This window comes from Carassius auratus, chromosome 2 (assembly GCF_003368295.1).
Source record: "Carassius auratus strain Wakin chromosome 2, ASM336829v1, whole genome shotgun sequence".
In the NCBI taxonomy this organism is placed as follows: domain Eukaryota; kingdom Metazoa; phylum Chordata; class Actinopteri; order Cypriniformes; family Cyprinidae; genus Carassius; species Carassius auratus.
The window spans coordinates 22338666-22358113 of NC_039244.1; the positions used below are offsets into that span (position 1 = coordinate 22338666).

The 19448-nt window shown below is 38.6% G+C and overlaps 1 protein-coding gene and 1 pseudogene across 2 annotated transcripts in view; both read right to left on the reverse strand.

The window, feature by feature from the left end:
• Positions 1-6909, reverse strand: part of LOC113041063 (WD repeat-containing protein 47-like) — a 16006-nt pseudogene extending 9097 nt beyond the window's left edge.
• Positions 6910-8008: 1099 nt separating this feature from the next.
• Positions 8009-19448, reverse strand: part of LOC113120856 (calmodulin-regulated spectrin-associated protein 2-like) — a 31458-nt gene continuing 20018 nt past the window's right edge. Inside the window, exons 7-19 of one of the 2 annotated variants that reach the window (XM_026290967.1) lie at positions 18351-18441; positions 18177-18261; positions 18049-18074; positions 17809-17875; positions 17471-17719; positions 15139-16903; positions 14535-14671; positions 13490-13710; positions 13068-13164; positions 12816-12881; positions 10507-10619; positions 9886-10004; positions 8009-9601 (exon numbers count right to left, since the gene is read on the reverse strand). In XM_026290967.1, the coding sequence (XP_026146752.1) occupies positions 9305-9601; positions 9886-10004; positions 10507-10619; positions 12816-12881; positions 13068-13164; positions 13490-13710; positions 14535-14671; positions 15139-16903; positions 17471-17719; positions 17809-17875; positions 18049-18074; positions 18177-18261; positions 18351-18441 (3333 nt within the window). In that variant the 3' untranslated portion in view covers positions 8009-9304. The remainder of the gene's footprint in view (positions 9602-9885; positions 10005-10506; positions 10620-12815; positions 12882-13067; positions 13165-13489; positions 13711-14534; positions 14672-15138; positions 16904-17470; positions 17720-17808; positions 17876-18048; positions 18075-18176; positions 18262-18350; positions 18442-19448) is intronic. The other variant, XM_026290976.1, reaches the window with a different exon arrangement.

A 19448-nucleotide genomic window follows, 5' to 3' on the forward strand; every position in this document is an offset into this window, starting at 1 on the left:
ATAATCATCCAGTGGGATGCACACATACACAAGTATACATTTATATGTGTTTGTTTTCCTTTGGGAATTCTCCACCCACTTTGAGTTGCCTGGCTGCTCGCTGCACCATCTGTAAAACCCTGAGCTCATTCTCATCTACATCTCATTAGCCTTTCATTGATATTCAACCTGCCAAGCTTTTTCTCTGCAACCTTTCCTTTTGATTTTAGAAGCATCATATGTCACCTTGTGTTTCTGGTGTTCTTCAGCTAGCGTGATGTACGTCAGTGCAGCTCTAGAACAAATGACCTTTGCATGTGATGTGGAGCTAAGCTGACTCGTAAGGAAGGCTTCTGTGAGGTTGTGCTTGGCGGTGGGCGGGGCCTCGTGCTGCTGGACTCCGCCCTCTCGTAGCATCTGCTGGTAAAGTTCCCGCTGCTGCTGCTTCTGTTCCAGATGTTGCTGCACACGCATACGCTGGCGGTAATATTCCTGAAACTGCTCGGTGGATTCCCACAACTATACAGAAACAGAGGAGACAAAGACATGCTGAGAAGTAAACGAGAAAGAGGTATGACATCGGGGAAGCCTAACCGAGAGTCAGCAGGTAAGCAGCTAAACGCAGTGCCACCAGAGTTCTCAAGCGCCCACAGCTGGCCGTTTGCAGAATAATGTCTGGCTAAAAATCCTTTGGTAGACACTGCTTTACTCTCACTTCACACTAAAAAGCTTACGAGTAGACAGGCGCTGAAGAGGAGTCACTTTCTCATCTCATGAAGGGATTTAATACACCAAAGCTTTACAGTGATTGCTACCGCGGATTAAAAACCTAGACCGGAAACTCTGTTATGTTGTCACTGAACTCAGAGCCTCTATTTGAGATATCAACATATCCAGACCTAATAAGCACTAGCAGCCAACCACATATTTCTTTAAAAATATCCAAAACATTTGGACGAAATACCAAAGTAGATGTAAAATATTAATTTGTCTATAAGATCCAAATACAAATAAAATGTTTCATTTGTTATAATATTTACCAAATAATTTTTTGTAAGCCTTAAACATTATTTAGGCATATAATATAAAACAAATTAGATTCCCAGAGTCATGGAGAGCATATCACAGCTGGAATGACCACACCAGTTTTCTGTAATCCACAGGAATATGGACTAAACGACCCTAAGTGCTTGCTGTCATAACTAATAACTCATATTATCCTCTTCATGTTTGTTGTGTGATCACAGAGAAAAGGAAGATGGGTGAGTTTACCTGATGGAAAGTGACCTAAGGAGAACATGGCTGTGTGTAACAGGGTAAACAGAGCATTAAAAAAAACCTTCTAATAATAATTTAAAAAAAAAATAATTTACTTTATTTCAGCTAGCACCCAAGGCAATAGATATCATTTACATTTAGTTTAACTTGATGTACTAAACTATATAAACAATTGTAAAAAAATTAAACTTTAATTAAATTAAAAAATACAAACTATAATGGTATCTAATGATACTAAAACAACTCTGCTCTATAGCTCAACATTTCTCTTTTAACTTACTTACAACAAACTAAATGTCAGCATTCCAGAACTCTATTTACAACAGCCAATAATGGTGAACAATCTAGAACTCTTTCACCACAACCTCTGACAGCCAACATTCTAGAACCCTTCAAACAACAGCAATCTGTAAAGGGTCAACATACTAGAACTCTTCACACAAAAGAATGTGAATTAATTTATTCAACATTCTAGAATATTTCCAGTGGCCTTCAACCACAAACACATGCCTAGCAACTGTAGCTTGGCGACAGCCAATCTAAGCCCTGTGCAACTATGCAGTGATAAAGTGGAAGCAGTAGCTGAGCTTGCCAGTTATTTATGATCCTGCTCAGGAGAGAGCACATGAAAAACTTCTACGGCTCAGACATATAATCACAAAGCATGTTGTACAACAGCCGGCACAAATAAATTAGAATACCACTAAAAATTAATGCTAAATTGGAAATACTATTAGAACCTAATTGCTCAGTGTTCAATACTGTTCAATTTAAAATAAAGAACAGCATTAACAGAAACATATTGAGTGATTATCTAATGTTCAGGAGATATCTATGGATTTATTGACTGGCAAAGTACCTCATTTTTCTCGGCAGAACCAGGGGAGGAGCATCCTGACCAGGGGCAGAGACCGGGCGAGAGATTTGAGGACCAGGTGAGCTCATCATTTTATCAGATGGAGTTTCAGTTCTGGAGCTGCAAGACCAGAGAGTCCACATTACTCTTTTTAGACACACGCCTCACCTTTGTAATGACTCTGTTCTGCCACACCCATCAAAATGCTCAGAATTCAATATGCGTTGAATATGTAATGCACACTGCCATATTTTACACAGTGTTTGAACTAACAATGCATATGCACTACCTTAATAAAATAAAATTGAAATAAGTCTCCTATGCTCACTGATACATCAATGTTGAAAACACTTCTGCAGCTTTTATGTGGAAACTGTGATGCACTACTTTTCAAAAGTTTAGGGTAAGAAAAAAAAATGAATAGTTATATTCAGCAATGATGCATTAAATTGATCAAAAGTGACAGTGAAGGCATTTATAATGTTACAAAATAAATGCTGTTCTTTTGAACTTTCTATTTGATCCAATAAAATAATCATGGTTAAAAAAAAATGTTTTTAACACTGATTATAATAATAATAAGCAATATTAATATTTCAGCACCAGTAATAACTGATAATAACTGCGAAGAAATTCAGCATATTAGAATAATTTCTCAAGAATCATTTGACAGTGAAATAATGCCTCCTGAAAATTCAGCTTTGCCAACACAGAAATAAATAAAAGTTTATAATATATTGAACTAAAAAATTAATTTTTCACTGCTTTTATTGTAATGCAGCTTTGGTGAGCATAAGAAACTTATTTCAAAAACATTTTAAAAATATAATTTTTTCCAAACTTAAAATAGTAGACACTCAAATAAATCACTAAAATAATAAAGACACTGTGGTTTTAATAATTAGAGCTAATTATTTACAATTATTTGCACTGTGGTAGTGCTATCAAATGGTGCAACTGATCATATTAAATATGTACAGGTAAGTATTCTGGGAGCTTGTTTTAAATGGGTCAGGCATCTCGAACTCAAATATTAATAATACAAATATTTTAGGTATATCAGATAATGTTTACCCTTCCGGTGACTCCTCAAAGATGCTGTGACATGCTGAATTCTCCATCATCACACTGCGGTTCAGGTGTTGAAAATTAGCGAATGAGTGTGACATGGGTGAAGTTTTCCCTCCGCCCGTACCAGCTGCTCTCTTCTCTTGGCCAGAGAGACCGTAGGACAGGCCGTCCAGCGCAGGGTTCAGAGAGCGTGACATGTAGGTGTCTGCAGACTGTGGGCGCCGAAGAGGGGGAAGCAGGGTACGGGGAGAGCTTGCTGATGAGTGGAGTGAGGAGATCTGCATAAGCTGCCTTCGCAGGTTTAACAAGTCGATCCACATGGATATTAAGCATCTTCTGCTCAAAAGCGCAAGAAAAGACGCTGGGCGACAGGTTCTGGAGCCAAGAAAGCAAGCTTAGGTCGAGATCATCACAGCCGTTCCCGCACAGCATGTCTATTCCCAGAAGAATCTCACTCTCTGTGATCTCCTCTCCAGTGGCTTTGCTCTGGCAGAACTCGACGCAGCATTCATACAGAAGGCCTTTAATAAGAAGCTGGAATAGACGGTTGGAGCTAGCGCGGAACCCCGCCTCACTCAGCTTTCGGTCGGCAGGAATAAACTCTGCCACCATGCCGCAGGCCTCTTCGAAACACTGCACGCGTGCTGTACTCGGGTTCCAGTCCTTAAACTCGGCATGGTTGGTGAGGCGGGGCAGCGTCAGGAGAAGGCAAAGCTTGCTGTAGTCGTCCTTTGATGGACAAAACTCTTCCAGAGAATGCAGACACTTCACAGCCTCCTGCATGGTCAGCTCCAACTGAACACAGAGAAACAGGATGAGAGAGAAGCCAGAGCCATTTGCAAACAAGCTCTAATCGGTTTCTCACACATTGCCACCATGGTTTAATGGATAAGATACTCTCTCAAGATCAACATCAATATTACAGGCACAAATAAATTTTAAATTATTAGCATTGCAATTTAAAAAAAAAAAATCTATTTTGATGCATTTATATGCAAGATAAAATATAATTTACATCTTTGATGCAATGCAAAACTGAATTTTCAGCAGCCATTATTCTATTCTTCAGTGTCACATGATCCTTTAGAAATCATTCTAAAGTGCTGATTTGGTGCTAAAGACATCATGTAAAAGCCTTTGCTGTCACTTTTGATCACTTTTTAACCGTATGCACAATTAAACATTTTAAAAAGCAGTGCCACGTAATGACAAACAAAATAAATCAAACATCATCACATGGTGGCATCTGATGACAAGACGCCATTTCTGTGTTAGGTTGTCATGGTGATACTGATGTTACTCACATGCTGTGGCTCATCCTCAGCAGACATGGCGTTGTTCACGCACAAAGCTTCAAGAAACTTCTGTTTCAGAACAATGTAGCGGAACCTGAGAGTACATGGAAAAATGCAGCAATATACAGTTTGTGAAGTTAAACAAACAGTGCCTCAATTTTATTGAAATATCCATATAAACAATTTTGATCTTAATTTGGGCAATATTGCTGGTTTTATATTGCTATATTCAGGGAACACTTAGAAATTGAGTGTTTATGCACGAAATCATAATTCAAAATTCTCAAGTGTAGAAGACTAAATTTATTTTCTTCATATTTAAATGAATGTAAACTCCTATTAGATACGAGATGCAATTCTAGAAAGGATTCTGAATTGATATCTCACCTTTTCCTGTCAAATTTATCCAAACCCTCAAGAGGTTGAATAAACTGTAACACCTCATCCCACTGTCCATCCAGAATGAGCTGCCTGCAGGGCAAAGGAATGGTTGAGAGAGAGAAAAAGAGTCTAAACTTTGAACAAGTGTGGCTACACAATTTGACTTGTAATAGCACAATAATAATACCATTTTCCAACACTAACAATTTAGACAAGTTTACAATATATTCAAAGAAACATTTTCCATGAAAACAAGGCAAAATCAACTGACTGGTATTAACAGAGACGGAAATTAGCAACACAAAACACACTAAATCTAAGTTTAGTAAGTTTAACATGTAACACTGATTCAATGAGTCATGAGCAACACTCAGAAAAAGTTATTCAAATAAGAATTCAAATTTCTAATTTAAATGAGATGGATCAAACCTGAGGAAGAGCATGTCATCTGAGTACAGGCCGTTGATGACCCCGCTCTCCTTCTCCAGGGCTAGCATGCTAATGTGCAGCTTGCGGGAGCTCAGAAAGTCCAGCATCACCTTGATGATCTCCACTTCCTTTACATTTATGATCTCTTCAGCCGTCATGGTGGCAAGCTTTCACAGAAAGAATGGGACAATGAATAAATCATTTAGCAAACAGAGAACAGCTGTAGTATGGACTTTCTCAATCAACCAATGGTCATCAGGCCATGGCTAAATTTAAAAAACATGAATTCAGAAACCATTTTTATGGGTATTCTTCTCTCTCAAGGTCTAATGACTAGGCTAGGCTATAAAATATAGGACTTCAAGGTCCTTCTAATCACAGGGCTAATGACAATGTTCCCAACTCCCCACCACCGATGGCAGTCCTGATTCAACATTAGTTAACTACATAACTTAACAATTCAACATTTGCATTAATTAACATTTCAATGTTAACTAATACATTATTGAAATCAAAAGTTGAATTATGTACAGTTGCATTTTTATTACCTAACATTAACATAAGACACTGTAACAAATGTACTGCTAATGGGATCATATTGTTAAGTGTTACTACTATTTCAGTTCATAAAGCCCTGTAATTTACTGTAGCTAGCTAGAAATCACTACAGTGCTTAAAGACTACAACTGAAAAAGCAACAACCATTACTTTCTAATTAAAATACCAAACCAGATGTTATGACAAAGAAAGGTCAACATACCAGAACATGCAAATGAAAACACACAAAAGCATGGGAGGTGACCTGCCATTCTACCAAAACAAAAACAGCCTGCTCCTCAATACTATCACATCACATTCTCCAACATAACCTATTTAAACTAATTTCTAGTGAAAACAACACTTAGATTATGTGCACATTATTCCTGATAGCTAAAGGAATTAGTACTACATCAGCGAGAAAACGATTTATTAATATTAACAATATCATTCCTTTGAGAATGTTCTGAATGTACATTATGCATTCCTGGCAACCCATACATTTTTACAACAAGCACAATGTAGTAGTTTATGAACAGCTCTTTTTGGGATTGAAACATTCAACATTTTAGTATTACAAGCTCATTCTTTGAACCGCTAAGCCACGCCACTCCTAAACATGCACTATGGGAAACGCAGATTTGCTTTCTCATGCTTTCCCACCACTGAACCTTCACGAGTTCACTGCTATACATCTATCTGACATTTTACACGGATTATGTCCTAAATAAACTACATTACATCCCATCAGACACCAGTGAGAGCGGACATCCAGCCATATCCACCACAGACATGTTCTGAAGCTGCGGGGGGAGAGTGTGTGTCATGCAGGCGGCGGCGCAGCAGCCTCCCCGGCCTCGCCTATCCTCAAAACAACGGCGATAACCGTCGCGACGAGCAATTTTAATCTCACCTGAAAATCTCTGCATATAAACGAAGCGCAGGAATCCTCTGTGTGTCCGCCGAGGGTGTCTCGACACGCACTGTCTATTGTTTTTTTTCCTCCGTGTTTCGGGGCGAGAGGCTCTTGTTGTCCCTGGCGCTCGCTGGTTGTCAAGCGCAAGCTTCCTCTGCGCGCTCCACCAATCCGCGATCACGCACACAAACCCCGCAAAACCCGCCCAGGCCCGCACTGACCCGCATGTTATTTAACAAACTGGGGCTTAATGGGGATTTGTGATTAGCAGCATTATGTACGCATTATACTATGTGTGTAAACTAATACTAAGTCGAGAAAGTAGCAGTTTATGCGGATGTTTGGGTTTTTTTTTTATAGAATTGGCATGTCCTAATGAAATATAAATTATTACAAACAACACACAAATACAAATAACACAATATACAAATAAATAACACACAAAAATATAACAAAGTTACACAATTAATAACCAACATTTAATTCAAAATGTATTGCTCTTGGTTGAAATGTTTCATTGGGGATTATTGATTTCAATTTACAATTCCAAAACAAGTTTTATATAATAATAGTGTTTTTTTTATTTTTTATTTTTTTTTTACATTTAATTAAAATCCGTTAAGTAGCCTACTCTATCTAAAGCGTGCTGCGTTACCAAAGTAGTTCAACTCCCGAACGAATGACTCGGTTCTTTTTTTGTGAATCTGAAATACACCTCAACCACTGCGGTCTGAGTCCGACTCCCTACTCATATGAATCGGTTCTTTTAAAAGAATCAAAATGTATACAGCACGACCAGTGTAATCAGACTCTCCAATGAATCATTCTTTTCTTTTCAGTGAATCAATCATATTCAAAAGTTTTCACACTACCTTTGAGGCTTAAATCATTCGCTGTATTGACACCTTAAACGCAATAAGTGTTGTTTTTGTTTATACATTATAATGAACTAAGTAAGTTAATGCTTTTTTTCGTGCACTGCATTCATGCTGCCTTTCAGGAGTGAAAAGGTCATTTAAAACACCTTTTGCGCCATTTTTTCATTGATATTATCTCTTCATTTGTAAATGAAAATGGTTGAAACCAGTATTCTTTCTTTTACATTTGCATTAACAATTATAATACTTGTAAGGACCAGAATGGTTAATTTTTTTTAAATGATTCCTATCCCCTACACATTATTACACACCAAGTCATAAATGATGTTATTACAAGTAGATAATAATATTGTATCATAACAGCCAGGGGAAAAATAGGTCAAACAAGTTTTGGTCGTAATTTGTAAATCTTGTATTTATGTTGAGGTTAACATTTAAATACAAACAGACAAAGCATTTGACGAACGAACAGCGGAGATGACCTGGAAAAAGATTAGACAGCGTGTGGAAATGAACATCTCTCAGAACATCTTACTTCTACTCTTATCGCGTCCCATCATGCTTGCACCTGCTAAACATCATCTTTTTCATATGAAAAATATCAGTAATATTCAGTGGCTTAAAAAATAGGCTTAGTATGTAAAACTATATCTGTACAGCATCAATAAATCCAAACAATGATTTACTTCACGTAGTAAAAATAACAAATATCTTTCGATTCTTTTACACCTGAAAACAACATGTGTTATGAGACAACAGCCTGCCCAAATAATCCCAGCTCTTTAAAATGCACTTCATAATTAAAAATGAGTTACCACATGATTTAGCAATAATAAGCATCATCTCTTTGAAAGCTTCATTATATGATATTCAGTAACTCAAATGTTTCCTCTGTATTATTCATACAGAAATTTACTCTACTCAAATAGTCAGCTAAACTGCTCTGTCTCTCTAAAATGTATGTTTCAAACATACATGGCACCCAGATATTCTGGGTCACGACACTAGATATAGCAACATATAGGAATGTATTTTTTCCATTCTAACTACTGTAACATGTTTAGTTTTGGTCCTCAACTAAATCAGTTAAAGGCCCCATCATTACTTTTACACCACATACAGTACAGAGTAACCCAAGCCAAGCAACCCTTGAGCGAACAACTCTTACTGTAGCTAATTTTACACATGTTCCTGGAGTAGCAGACGTGCAACAAGAATTACGAATCCTATTCAAAATATAAAAACAAGAGACATAAAATAAAGCAAGAAATTCTGAGGTCCCAGTACACTAAATGCTTCTTCAACTGCATGGCCATTTGTAACGTTAGTCTTCAAGTGTAGTATGTCCCTAATATAATCTTTTACACCTCAATTTCCACAAACATAAAAAGCAGATTGTGTATTTTCATATAATGCAGTGACTTCCTCATAAACTCAGTAAGTGTGCGTTAGGCATTGCATAAAAGACACAACAAGACAAGCATAAGGCCACGAAATTGAACATGTCTGAAATAAAAACGGCTTAAAAGCGCATTCGTCAGTGCTGCAAACAAAGTGTGTATGTGTACTGTTGAAAAATGAACATCCAAAGCCTGCGAAAAAGATATATACATTCAGGATGTGTATCATAATGTCCGACAGGCAGAAACACTCAGTTTCAGAGATCTGTCAGTGAGCTGTCAACTTATTTGAGGAGTTTTTTGGGTGTGTTTTGTTTCTTGATCTGCCAGAGGTGGCTGTAGATGGTGATGGCGTCCACACTAGCTGACATGGTCTTAGCGGGGATTTTGCTGAACTGTTTCTTATCCGAGCTGTATTTGTAGAGGTTCTCGATCATTTTGAGTGTGATGGTCTTGGGCCCGATGCCAGCCAGCTTGTTGATCTCCTCCACCTCTGGATAATACGTGTATAGAGAGCGAAACTGGCAGCCAGAGTCTCTGAACAGAATCAGGAAGTTGTTGGCTTCGGTTTTCTCCATTTCCTGGGAAAATGAAAACAAATGCTTACAAATATAAAATCATTATTATTCCCCTTCAGGATGACAATCTAGACCTCTCTGTACTGCAAGTAAATCAAGAACTATGTATTTAAATAGGACTCATGTAACATCTTCATAATCCACAGTCTCACAATAGAAAAAATTAAATAAAAATTAATAATAAAAAATAAAAATATATTTGTTATGTAGATCAAGACTTTTAATTTGCTACATAAATTACTAATATTTTTTTACAGCAATACTTGTGCAACATTTCTTCCCCTCACCTCCAGGATTTTGTTCTTCTGTCCCTCATTGACGCGGCCGGCGAGGCAGCAGTGAGCCAGTGCGTTCTGGATGATGTGTTTATTTGATTTAGCACTGGGCTCCTTGTACAACTTTGGCCCTAGAGAGGAAGAGACATAAAAATTAGAGGAAGTTATCAACATTTGTGTGCAGACTACTGTTGAGGGTCAAGGTTATGATAAGGGTCAGTCAATTTGATCAGTTTTAAATGTCAAAGTTGAATGTATTCAGTTTCATCTTACAGTAAATGGCATACTGCTTGTTGGTAGCTGATATAAACACTCTAAAAACGTTTATCTTGCATCACAGGAATCTAAAAACGTAAATATTTATCTTGCATCACAGGAATAAATTGCATTTTAAAAATTTTACAACGGACAACTGTTGTTTTAAACTGTATTGTATTTCACAATATTACAGTTTTAACTGTATTTTTGATCAAATAAAGAGCCTTGATGAGCAAAAAAATACTACCAACCACAAACATTTTTAATAGTAGTGTAGTACATGAATAAGTCATTAAAGGTGCGTGCATAATAATGAGAAAATGTTACATATTTTTAGATGAAATACAGCACGACACACTGCAGGATTCATGTCACCTGTGTATTCTGCGTTAGATGCTGCAGACGATGTTGTTGATTCAAGCTCCCAGTTCTCCCCGTTTCCACTTACAGATGGACACGGTGACAGAAAGCCCTCTGAGGACTCTGGCCTGAAAATACACAATCAGACACACTTAGAATAGCTCTGAAGTACCCATTTTACAGGTGGCCTGTATTGCTGCTGGAAAAAGCAATGTTTCATATAAAATGAAGAGCCCAAAAACTAGTAGTAAGCATAATTCCACACACTGATGTTGAGAAGCTGAAGGCAGTAAAAAAGGAAGCAGAGCGTGGATGAAGGAGAAATTGCAACTCACTGCATTATGTTCTAACCAGGTGCAAGTTTCCACCAACTAATTCAAGTAATTTAAAAAGCCCACAGTAAATGCAAAAATATTTGCATGACTTTGAAGTAATGGCCAATCAGAAAGTATGTGATGTTTTTATACAGTGATGCAGATAACGATTTTGTTGCAACCAGATGGACTGACAAAAATGTCTTGTAACTTGTCATTTGTCGCTGGACAAAAACTAACATGGAAGTAGTATAATTTATTAATTGCACCTGGTTAGAGGGATAGTCCAACCAAAAATGAAAATTTGGTTATTTACTCACTCTCATTTCATTCCAAACCTGTATGACTTTCTTTCTTCTGTGTAACACAATAGAAGATATGTTCTGGTCTTACTGACTTTCATAGGATTTTTTTGTACATACTATGAAAGCCAAAGGGACCTAAAACCATTTGGTAACCAACAATCTACAAAATACATCATCATGCTCTACAGAAGAAAGTAAGTCATACAGGTTTGGAATGAAAATTTTCGGGTGGACTATCCCTTTAAAGGGGGGGGGGGGTGAAATGCTCGTTTTCACTCAATCTCCTGTTAATCTTGAGTACCTATAGAGTAGTACTGCATCCTTCATAACTCCAAAAAGTCTTTAGTTTTATTATATTCATAAGAGAAAGATAGTCTGTACCGATTTTTCCCGGAAAAACACGAGCGCCTGGAGGCGTGACGTGTGGGCGGAGCTAAAGAATCACGAGCGCGAGTAGGCTTTTGCATTGAGAGCGTTTGGAAGCTGTGACATTACCGCGAGGAAAAAACCATCATCCCAAACAAACAGTGGCTAACAGTCAGATTCAGCGTATATTTATGATCCAGAATCAGATCCAGAGGCTGAAATTGAACAAGAGCAGCATCAGCAACGACGTCTCTATGTGGTATGTACTGAAACTGTATATATTTGCTTAGCGGTTTTGGAAAATGACTAAGTTCCACTTTGTCATCTTTTTTTTTTTTTTTTTTTTAAGCTCTACATGTGGAAAGTGCAGTTTGATGCCAACATCGCATGTTGTTTACTTGATGTGCTTACGCGCCGATAGCTAAGTTAACAACACAGAGATATTTGAAGCAGTTTTACTCACCGCCTGCGGTTCCAACACACAATCGTGACCCTTTTTCGTTGGGACTGCATTATCCTTAAGAAATAAACGATACGCAAATCCGTCGTCAAACTGGGCCTTGTTTGTAAAACAAGCATCTTCGAAATGCAGGGAACAAAAACAAACACTTGCACAACTCCGTTGATGCTCTGTAAAAATAAACTCCATCCACTGGTCCCTTAATGCTGTTTTTTTTTTTTTGGTAATCTGTGCAGGGTTGTATTGCCCTGACAACCAAAAACACACTTCTTTTGTGACTTTTCGCGACGCTCTCGCTCTGATCAGTGAATGTCTCTGCTCTGCTCTACGGGAACGCGCGCTCTTCCGGCAGACGCGCCCTTAGCACCCATATAAGGAAATTCCGCTCCATCTAACGTCACACAGAGCCATACTCGAAAAAAACTTTCCGAAACTTGTGACAAACCGGAAGGAGTATTTTTGGAACAGAAATACTCCTTCAAACATACAACTTAATTTTTGAAACTTTGTCCATGTTTAGCATGGGAATCCAACTCTTTAACAGGGTAAAAAACTCAGTATGCATGAAATAGCATTTCACCCCCCTTTAAGAAAAAAAGGTAAATTGAGTTTCATAATTTTTTTGATAAAAGATGAGCCAATTTCTGTTGTTTTTATGATAAAGTAGCCAACAAGAATAAAACAAAAATACTGTAATACAACAAAACATGAACACAAGGACCGCCACTGATTGTTGTATAACAAATGATTCAGAGATGATAATTATAACAGTTTTCCATTAATATGTTGATGATCCGGTGAACTGATCTGTCGAAGCGAATGAGTTTGTCCAGTGTCCAAGCTGAAATGACATGGGCATGATGCTGACTGCAAACTGACCTTCCCTTTCTCCCTTTAGGGGAGCTCAGAAAGAAACACAGACTGCCAGGAGACAGTCTGCTGCCTCTGAGCAACCAAAGAAAAGACAGAGATACCACAGACAGAGGGTTATGAACAAGACAACAGAGATGTGTGTCAGTACTGATTGATACAAGAGTGTGGCATTTATTATCTCAACAAAAACTCATTATTTTCTCTGTTTTTGAATGATCTTTTACAGAGAAGGTTACAGTGAACAGGACATGGTCTCACCTGGATGTCCTCTTATCTGATTGGACACTCTCAGTGTCTGCCAAATTCAGGGAGGCGAGTGATAAGCTGGACACAGAATACCCACGAGGTCTTGACCCTGAACACACAAATACACATAACTGGCATAGAAAACTCTGATATCATGAGAGCATATTACATGTATTTAAGATAAATATAGTTTTTATATGATTAAAAATATAAACATTTTAATAAAACAGAATGTAGATACATAATGATTAATTTTATATTTTTTTTATATTTTTAATAATACTAAGTACGTAATAATAATAAAATATAGATTCATATTTATTATTAATACTAATTATGTTTTAATAATCATAATATAAAAATAATTCTAATTCATATTTTAATAACTGATTTATTGTGTAAAAAGAACAAACATACTGATTTTCCCATCGTACCTGTGGTTGTCCGTGCTGGAGGTTTTGGAGACTCCATGATGTCTCTGTGCATAGATTTGGGGCGTGGCTTCTTCTGCTTGACACTAGGGGGGCGTGGCTTAATAACACTGTCCATGTCATCCATCAGTTTGAGCTGCTTCTTCCTCAAACATTCATTTTTTATATAATCCCGTCTTGACTTCTCATCCTCGTTCTTCTCACGTTCCTCTTCCGCTTTCAATCTGATTGAGGAAGGAATACAAGTATGATGAACAAATTTCCCTAAATTTTCCCTTTGTTTTTGTCTCATAATAGACATGACTTGTATGTGTCACATGACTTGTATTTGTCACATGATTGCTCTGATGTGCCTAATTAACGTGATCACCTGTGTCTATTTAAAGTTGACTTCACCCTATATTGATACTGTGCCTGATGAAGACCTGAAGGTCGAAACGTTGCTTGAGCTTAATTAAATTCCTCTGGAGCAGTAGTTCTCAATGTGCAGACTTCACTTCTTTATTTCAAATTTCCCTAAAACCTTGCTTTTTCAAGTTTAATGGATTTTACAAACCATTTTGGATTAATTTATTAGGATACTGCAGTTTATTAGCATACAGCATATTCCAGTGACAAGTACTTTTAATTTGCGTCATCACTGAGAAATCTTCTGGAATGATCTTAACTTAAATGCTTTAAAATATTATAGCAAATATTGCATTTTATTACTACATATTGTTATACTATTGAGTATAAATGAAAATAATTTGTTCTTAGTTTATATTTTTAATAATAATAATAATATTTATTGTACTGTTTATTTCTATCTTCATGCATTAAATATTTTAATGATCCTCTGCAACTGTTACTGCTCAGTCAAAATTTTCAGTCAAAGTTTGTTCACCTGCTTTAAAAACACTTTTTCTTAAAACCCCTATATCTCTAGCACACATTGATATCTGGGAGCACAATGTTTTGATTTAGCTACAGTATTTGTGATTATGTGGCTTAGTTTACTGTGATAGGGTAGTTCTCTGTTATTGTGTGATTTTGGTGTTTTTCATACCGTGCTGCTTCTTTCTTTAGTTCCATCTCGGCCTCCTGTTGCTGTTTCTTGATCTGCATCTCCTTTTCCCTCCGTAGCCTTTTTTCCATCAGAGCTGCCTTCTTCTGTGCAATATCCTCCTCTGCGTTCAGGTCATCCTGAGTCACAGCAACACAAACAAATCATTTAGTCTGTCACAGTACCTCATGTGCAGCTGGGTGTACGAGAGAACGTCTCTGACAGAACATTGTGTTGTGCTTCATGAATGATAGAAAACACAAACATTGAACTCAAACACTTACTTGAGATGACTTGCACATTAAAATGGGGTTAAAATTACAAAGACACACTGAAGCCTTTGAACAGAGCACCATACACTCACCATTTGTATCAAATACAAAGAATGAAAGTTTTTTTATTGTTTTTTTTTTTTTATTAGCCCCTGGCTACTTTTTTCATAATTATAAAAGGATTTAGTTTATTTATAAACACATTTTTTTTTACACCGTCTCTAAACTGGGGGCCCCAATTTGAAAATCCCTGATTTAGACAACTCTTCTTGACGTGTAAATGATTTCTGCTCTCCAAATTCTTTATACTTCCGGTGTAAATATATGATTCTCACCTTATAGAAGAAGCCACAGCACATCTTCTGGTCTGGTCTAGATTCTAGTCCTGTCTCTGTTTCTTTGCTGCTCTCTAGATCATGTCCATCCAGAGGCTTCAGAACAGAAAGAGGAACCTCGATCAGACTCTTCTTCTCATGCAACTCCTCTTCATTTGTGTGTCCACTAGCTGTTAGTGTCAAATGGTCCATTGTTGGCTGAGACAGAACTTCAGAAGATGTTGGTGCATTCATGAATCGGTTACTCTCTCCAACATCCTGTTTTTCTTCTCTCTGTTTTTCATTCACTTGAGCAGGCGAATTATCAGCTGCATCTTTGGACTCTTTCTCATCATCTCCCATATAGGCAAATGGGCTGGACTGCGCTTCACTCTGCCAAAAACGTCTAAGTCGAGGCAGGCTGTCCACTGACTGCTGAGTGTTGAGCATACGGCTAAAAGAGGTGACCTTCAGGTCGTTGGGCCTTGGCGTTCGTGGCGTCCTTGCGTGGAAAGACGCAGACTTCCTTTTGATCATAGAGGGCGAACGGTGCGTTGTGCGTGGCGAACCGGTGGACGACAAAATGGGGGAGAGTGACCCCACCGAACCTCGGCCAACTAAGCTGCTGCTGCGCAGATCACGCATCTGTTTACGTGGCGATGGCTCTGGTGGCGAAATCACCCAACTTTGGTGATCACGCATTTGCATGATGTGTTCCTGCTGCTGTGCCAAGCGCTGCATCTCTGACTGTAGGAAGCTCAGAGACACGTTCAGGCGCTCGATGGATCGCGTATACTCCGCCAGGTCCACCTCCGCGGCTGCTTCCTCTAAGGGCGATTTCGGCGGTGCACCGTCAGGTCGACATCTCTCAAGTGTGGGATCGGAGTCATTCGAAGGCTTTAGAGGTTGCAGGTCACTGGTTTGTTTTTCCCGACCATCTGGGCCTTCACTTTCATCCCCTAGTGGGGACACAACTCCTTTACGCCTGACCACATTGAGGAAGGCGGTCCTGCCCATGCGCTGCCTGTGACGTGTGAAAGCTGCTTCGACTTTCTTCTTGTGTGCCTCAATGGCTCTGCGTTTCTCTTCCAGCTTCATCTTCAACTGCACCATCTCCGACGCCAACAGGTGTGAGGTATCACGAGGGGAGGTGATGTGAGAGGGGCTGTTTGCGTCAGGAGTAATCGAACGAACTGTCCCAGATGCTCCTGGGGTTGTGATGTTCAGGTCGCCGCTCTCCGGCGTGTTACCGCCACTCCCACTGCTGCGGCCATCGCCCTGGCTTAGTTTACGAAACTTCTGTTCGGCAAAGCTGGTCATGCGAACAACAGAACCCAACGAGGAGGCCATGCTAGTGGCCAGGGAGCGCGTTTCCAAAAGGTTTGGACATGGGATGCCGGAAATCTCCGGAAGTGGACAGGAACGAGCTTCGAAGTCCTGGTCCATGTCCGAATAGTCCTTCAGGGATGAATCCTCATCCTGTCCGTCTTGGATGTCTTCGGTACGGACATGGATTCCAGTGTCCATGTCAGTAGAAGTGGAATTTAGGTCTGCTTCATCTGCTCTGGCCTTGGAAAGCGAGTCCTCTGGATCATTTGGATCAGATGCGGAGTTGTGGGAAGATGGGCTGTGCAGGAAAAAAGTGCTGTCTCCAGAAGGGGGCTGCAAGCTGCTGTGTGGTCGCTCAGAGTCATGGATGATCTTCAGGGCTTCTTCTATACTAGGGGTGTTGGGCTGAGGGTCATACGGAGGGCTTGGGTTGTCTGCTGATTCACCATTTGAATACCTGAAACATGGGACATTCATTTCGGTTTTAAGATTTGGAAAACTATTACTTCAATAAATTAAAGCTGTCCACTAAATATAATAAAACAGAAAACATCTGTGAGTTCGAGGTAGTGACATTTGTCCTATTCTTTTTAAATTATGCCAAATGTGCTGAAGTTTCAATTAAATTTAGTGTCATTTACACATTGGACACATTGCATGTATGCAAAATATTGCAGTTTGGACGCTTTCATTGCAAATAACCTGGATTATCAGTGGCTACTGAATTGAGTCTGTACTTGATAATGAGAATACAGCAGAAAGATTAATATTGTCACCTTTTTACAATTTTGGTATGGATCTAACTAAGGACTTGTTCATGTATAGACGGTGTGTGTTGTTGTTTTTATTGTGGCTTTATAATTTTGACAGTGTTCTTCTCTATGCAATTCCACTCATTAATACTTATTTTGTGTTTCAAAAAACACACAGGTTAAATATAACACGAAAGTGGTTAAATAAATAAAATTTTAATTTTTGAGTGAACTGTAGCTTTAAATGTGCCAAAAGGAAAACAAAGATTTACCCAGTGTAGTTTCCCAGACGGTGTCTGCTGATGTGTCTCTTGGATTCCTCACCATCCTCCTCATGAATTTTGCTGTGGGCGTTCCCATTAACAGGCTGGAAGGAGAGGTTCCTCCGCATGCCTTGGGCCGCGTGGTGAACTTTAAAACCCAAACCTTCAGTGCTCGCCGATCGGCCTAGTCCACGTCCTGAAGATGAACTCATGCTGTCATCAAGTGGAATCTCAAATGATATGCCATGAGCTGAAGACCTGAGGTGAAGACAAACAGTTACTCATCTGCAGCATGTAAAACAGAGTAAGAGAGTCAAATGCATAGAAAGTTTGAGGAGTGCACAAACCGTTTCTCTTTAGGCCATGTCCCCACACATCCATCAACATACGACAAGGAGGACGACCGCCTGATAACTGTTGTGAGAGAAAGAAATACCCATTTACTAACATGAAGCATCAAGTAAGTGTTCACACAACTGTGTTTTACAAGATCTACAGAGCTACAGGATATACAAAAGTAATATGAGATGCAAAATCTTTAATATGTTCAATTAAAGTGTGACTTAATAATTTATTTGAAGTCTTACCCGAGTTGTCATTTTTAGGTTGTGACCTAAAGGAAGAATATTTTTTTTGGAATATAAATTCAGACTTGCAGAAGCTCATTATTTAAATTCTTTGTAAACCTCAAACTTGCATTGTATTAAAGACAAACCTAGACTGGTCTGGACTGCCTGGTCTGTGGATCAGGTTTTGTTTGGTTATGGGAGCCATTTTATTGGGCTGGGATGGGTCAGATACTACAAAAGAAAAGATAAACACAATTGGTCTTAATAAAATGCATGACATGCACACCAAACATAATCTCACCAGATGAGACAGAAATTACCTTTGGTACTGAGTGTGCGGGGCTGAACAAAAGAGGGTTTCACAACTTCACACCACCAGAATAGCTCTGCCATAAACACAAGGTAGTTACTCTGAAAACACACAAACACACACTAAAATTATTGAGAAGAAAATGATACACAGCAAAGAGTAGTAGAGAAGAGACCTAGATGGAAAACTTTCAGACGGTCTCTCTTCAGAAGGGCCTGACGTGTTTGTAATGTTGCTCTATAACCACAAGATGTCATGTTCTCTTATAAATGGTAAGCAATTCAAAAAGCAAGATAATGGCTACTGTATGTATTGTGCTACTCCGTATATACTGTGTACTGTTTACTGCTATAAAAAAATTGTGAGGCACTAACTTAAAAAATTTGTGAAACAGTATGAAATATTAACCTGGGTATTTTTGCATACAGAAATTCTGCAGACTTCACACAGTATTCGTACTATATACTGTATAAGGATTAGTATGGATGTTCATGTGATCTGAACGTGGTGGCAGTGAAGTCTAGATTCTGTCAACATAACATTCTGTTGTGATCGAACACACAAACACAAGTTAAAGCTATTTAAATGCCATAACTGTGCAAAATACACTGACTTTCCTCAGTGAATAACGTCATATAGTGTGTTAAATCAAAACAACTGCACAGCAACCATAGAAATGGTCTCTTTCAGTGCATTAAAGGGTGTTCTGACTCAACAAGAGCAACAAAGCAGCCGGGGCAGGCTGACACAAACAGAACAGACCCAGCACTCTCTGCTGATTTATTCAGTCCCGACACCTTATTTCACCACAGTTAGCGGCTGTTAGCCTCATGAATGAGGCCTCATTTAGTGAAAAACACACCACTTAAACCCTAAATGACCAGAGAATTCAGATGCACCTTTGTTTTACTCAAGTACATGTGACTGGCTGAAGCAGCTGACAGGTATTTTAACCTGGTTTACATAATCGACCACAGACTTGTCTGACATAACGGTAAATACACGACTGCCTGTTTGGAAAATGTCACAAAAACAAAATAGGTTATGATGATGGCTGTGTGAGGTAATGGCTGCACATGGACTGTGTTTATCTAGACACATAACTGTC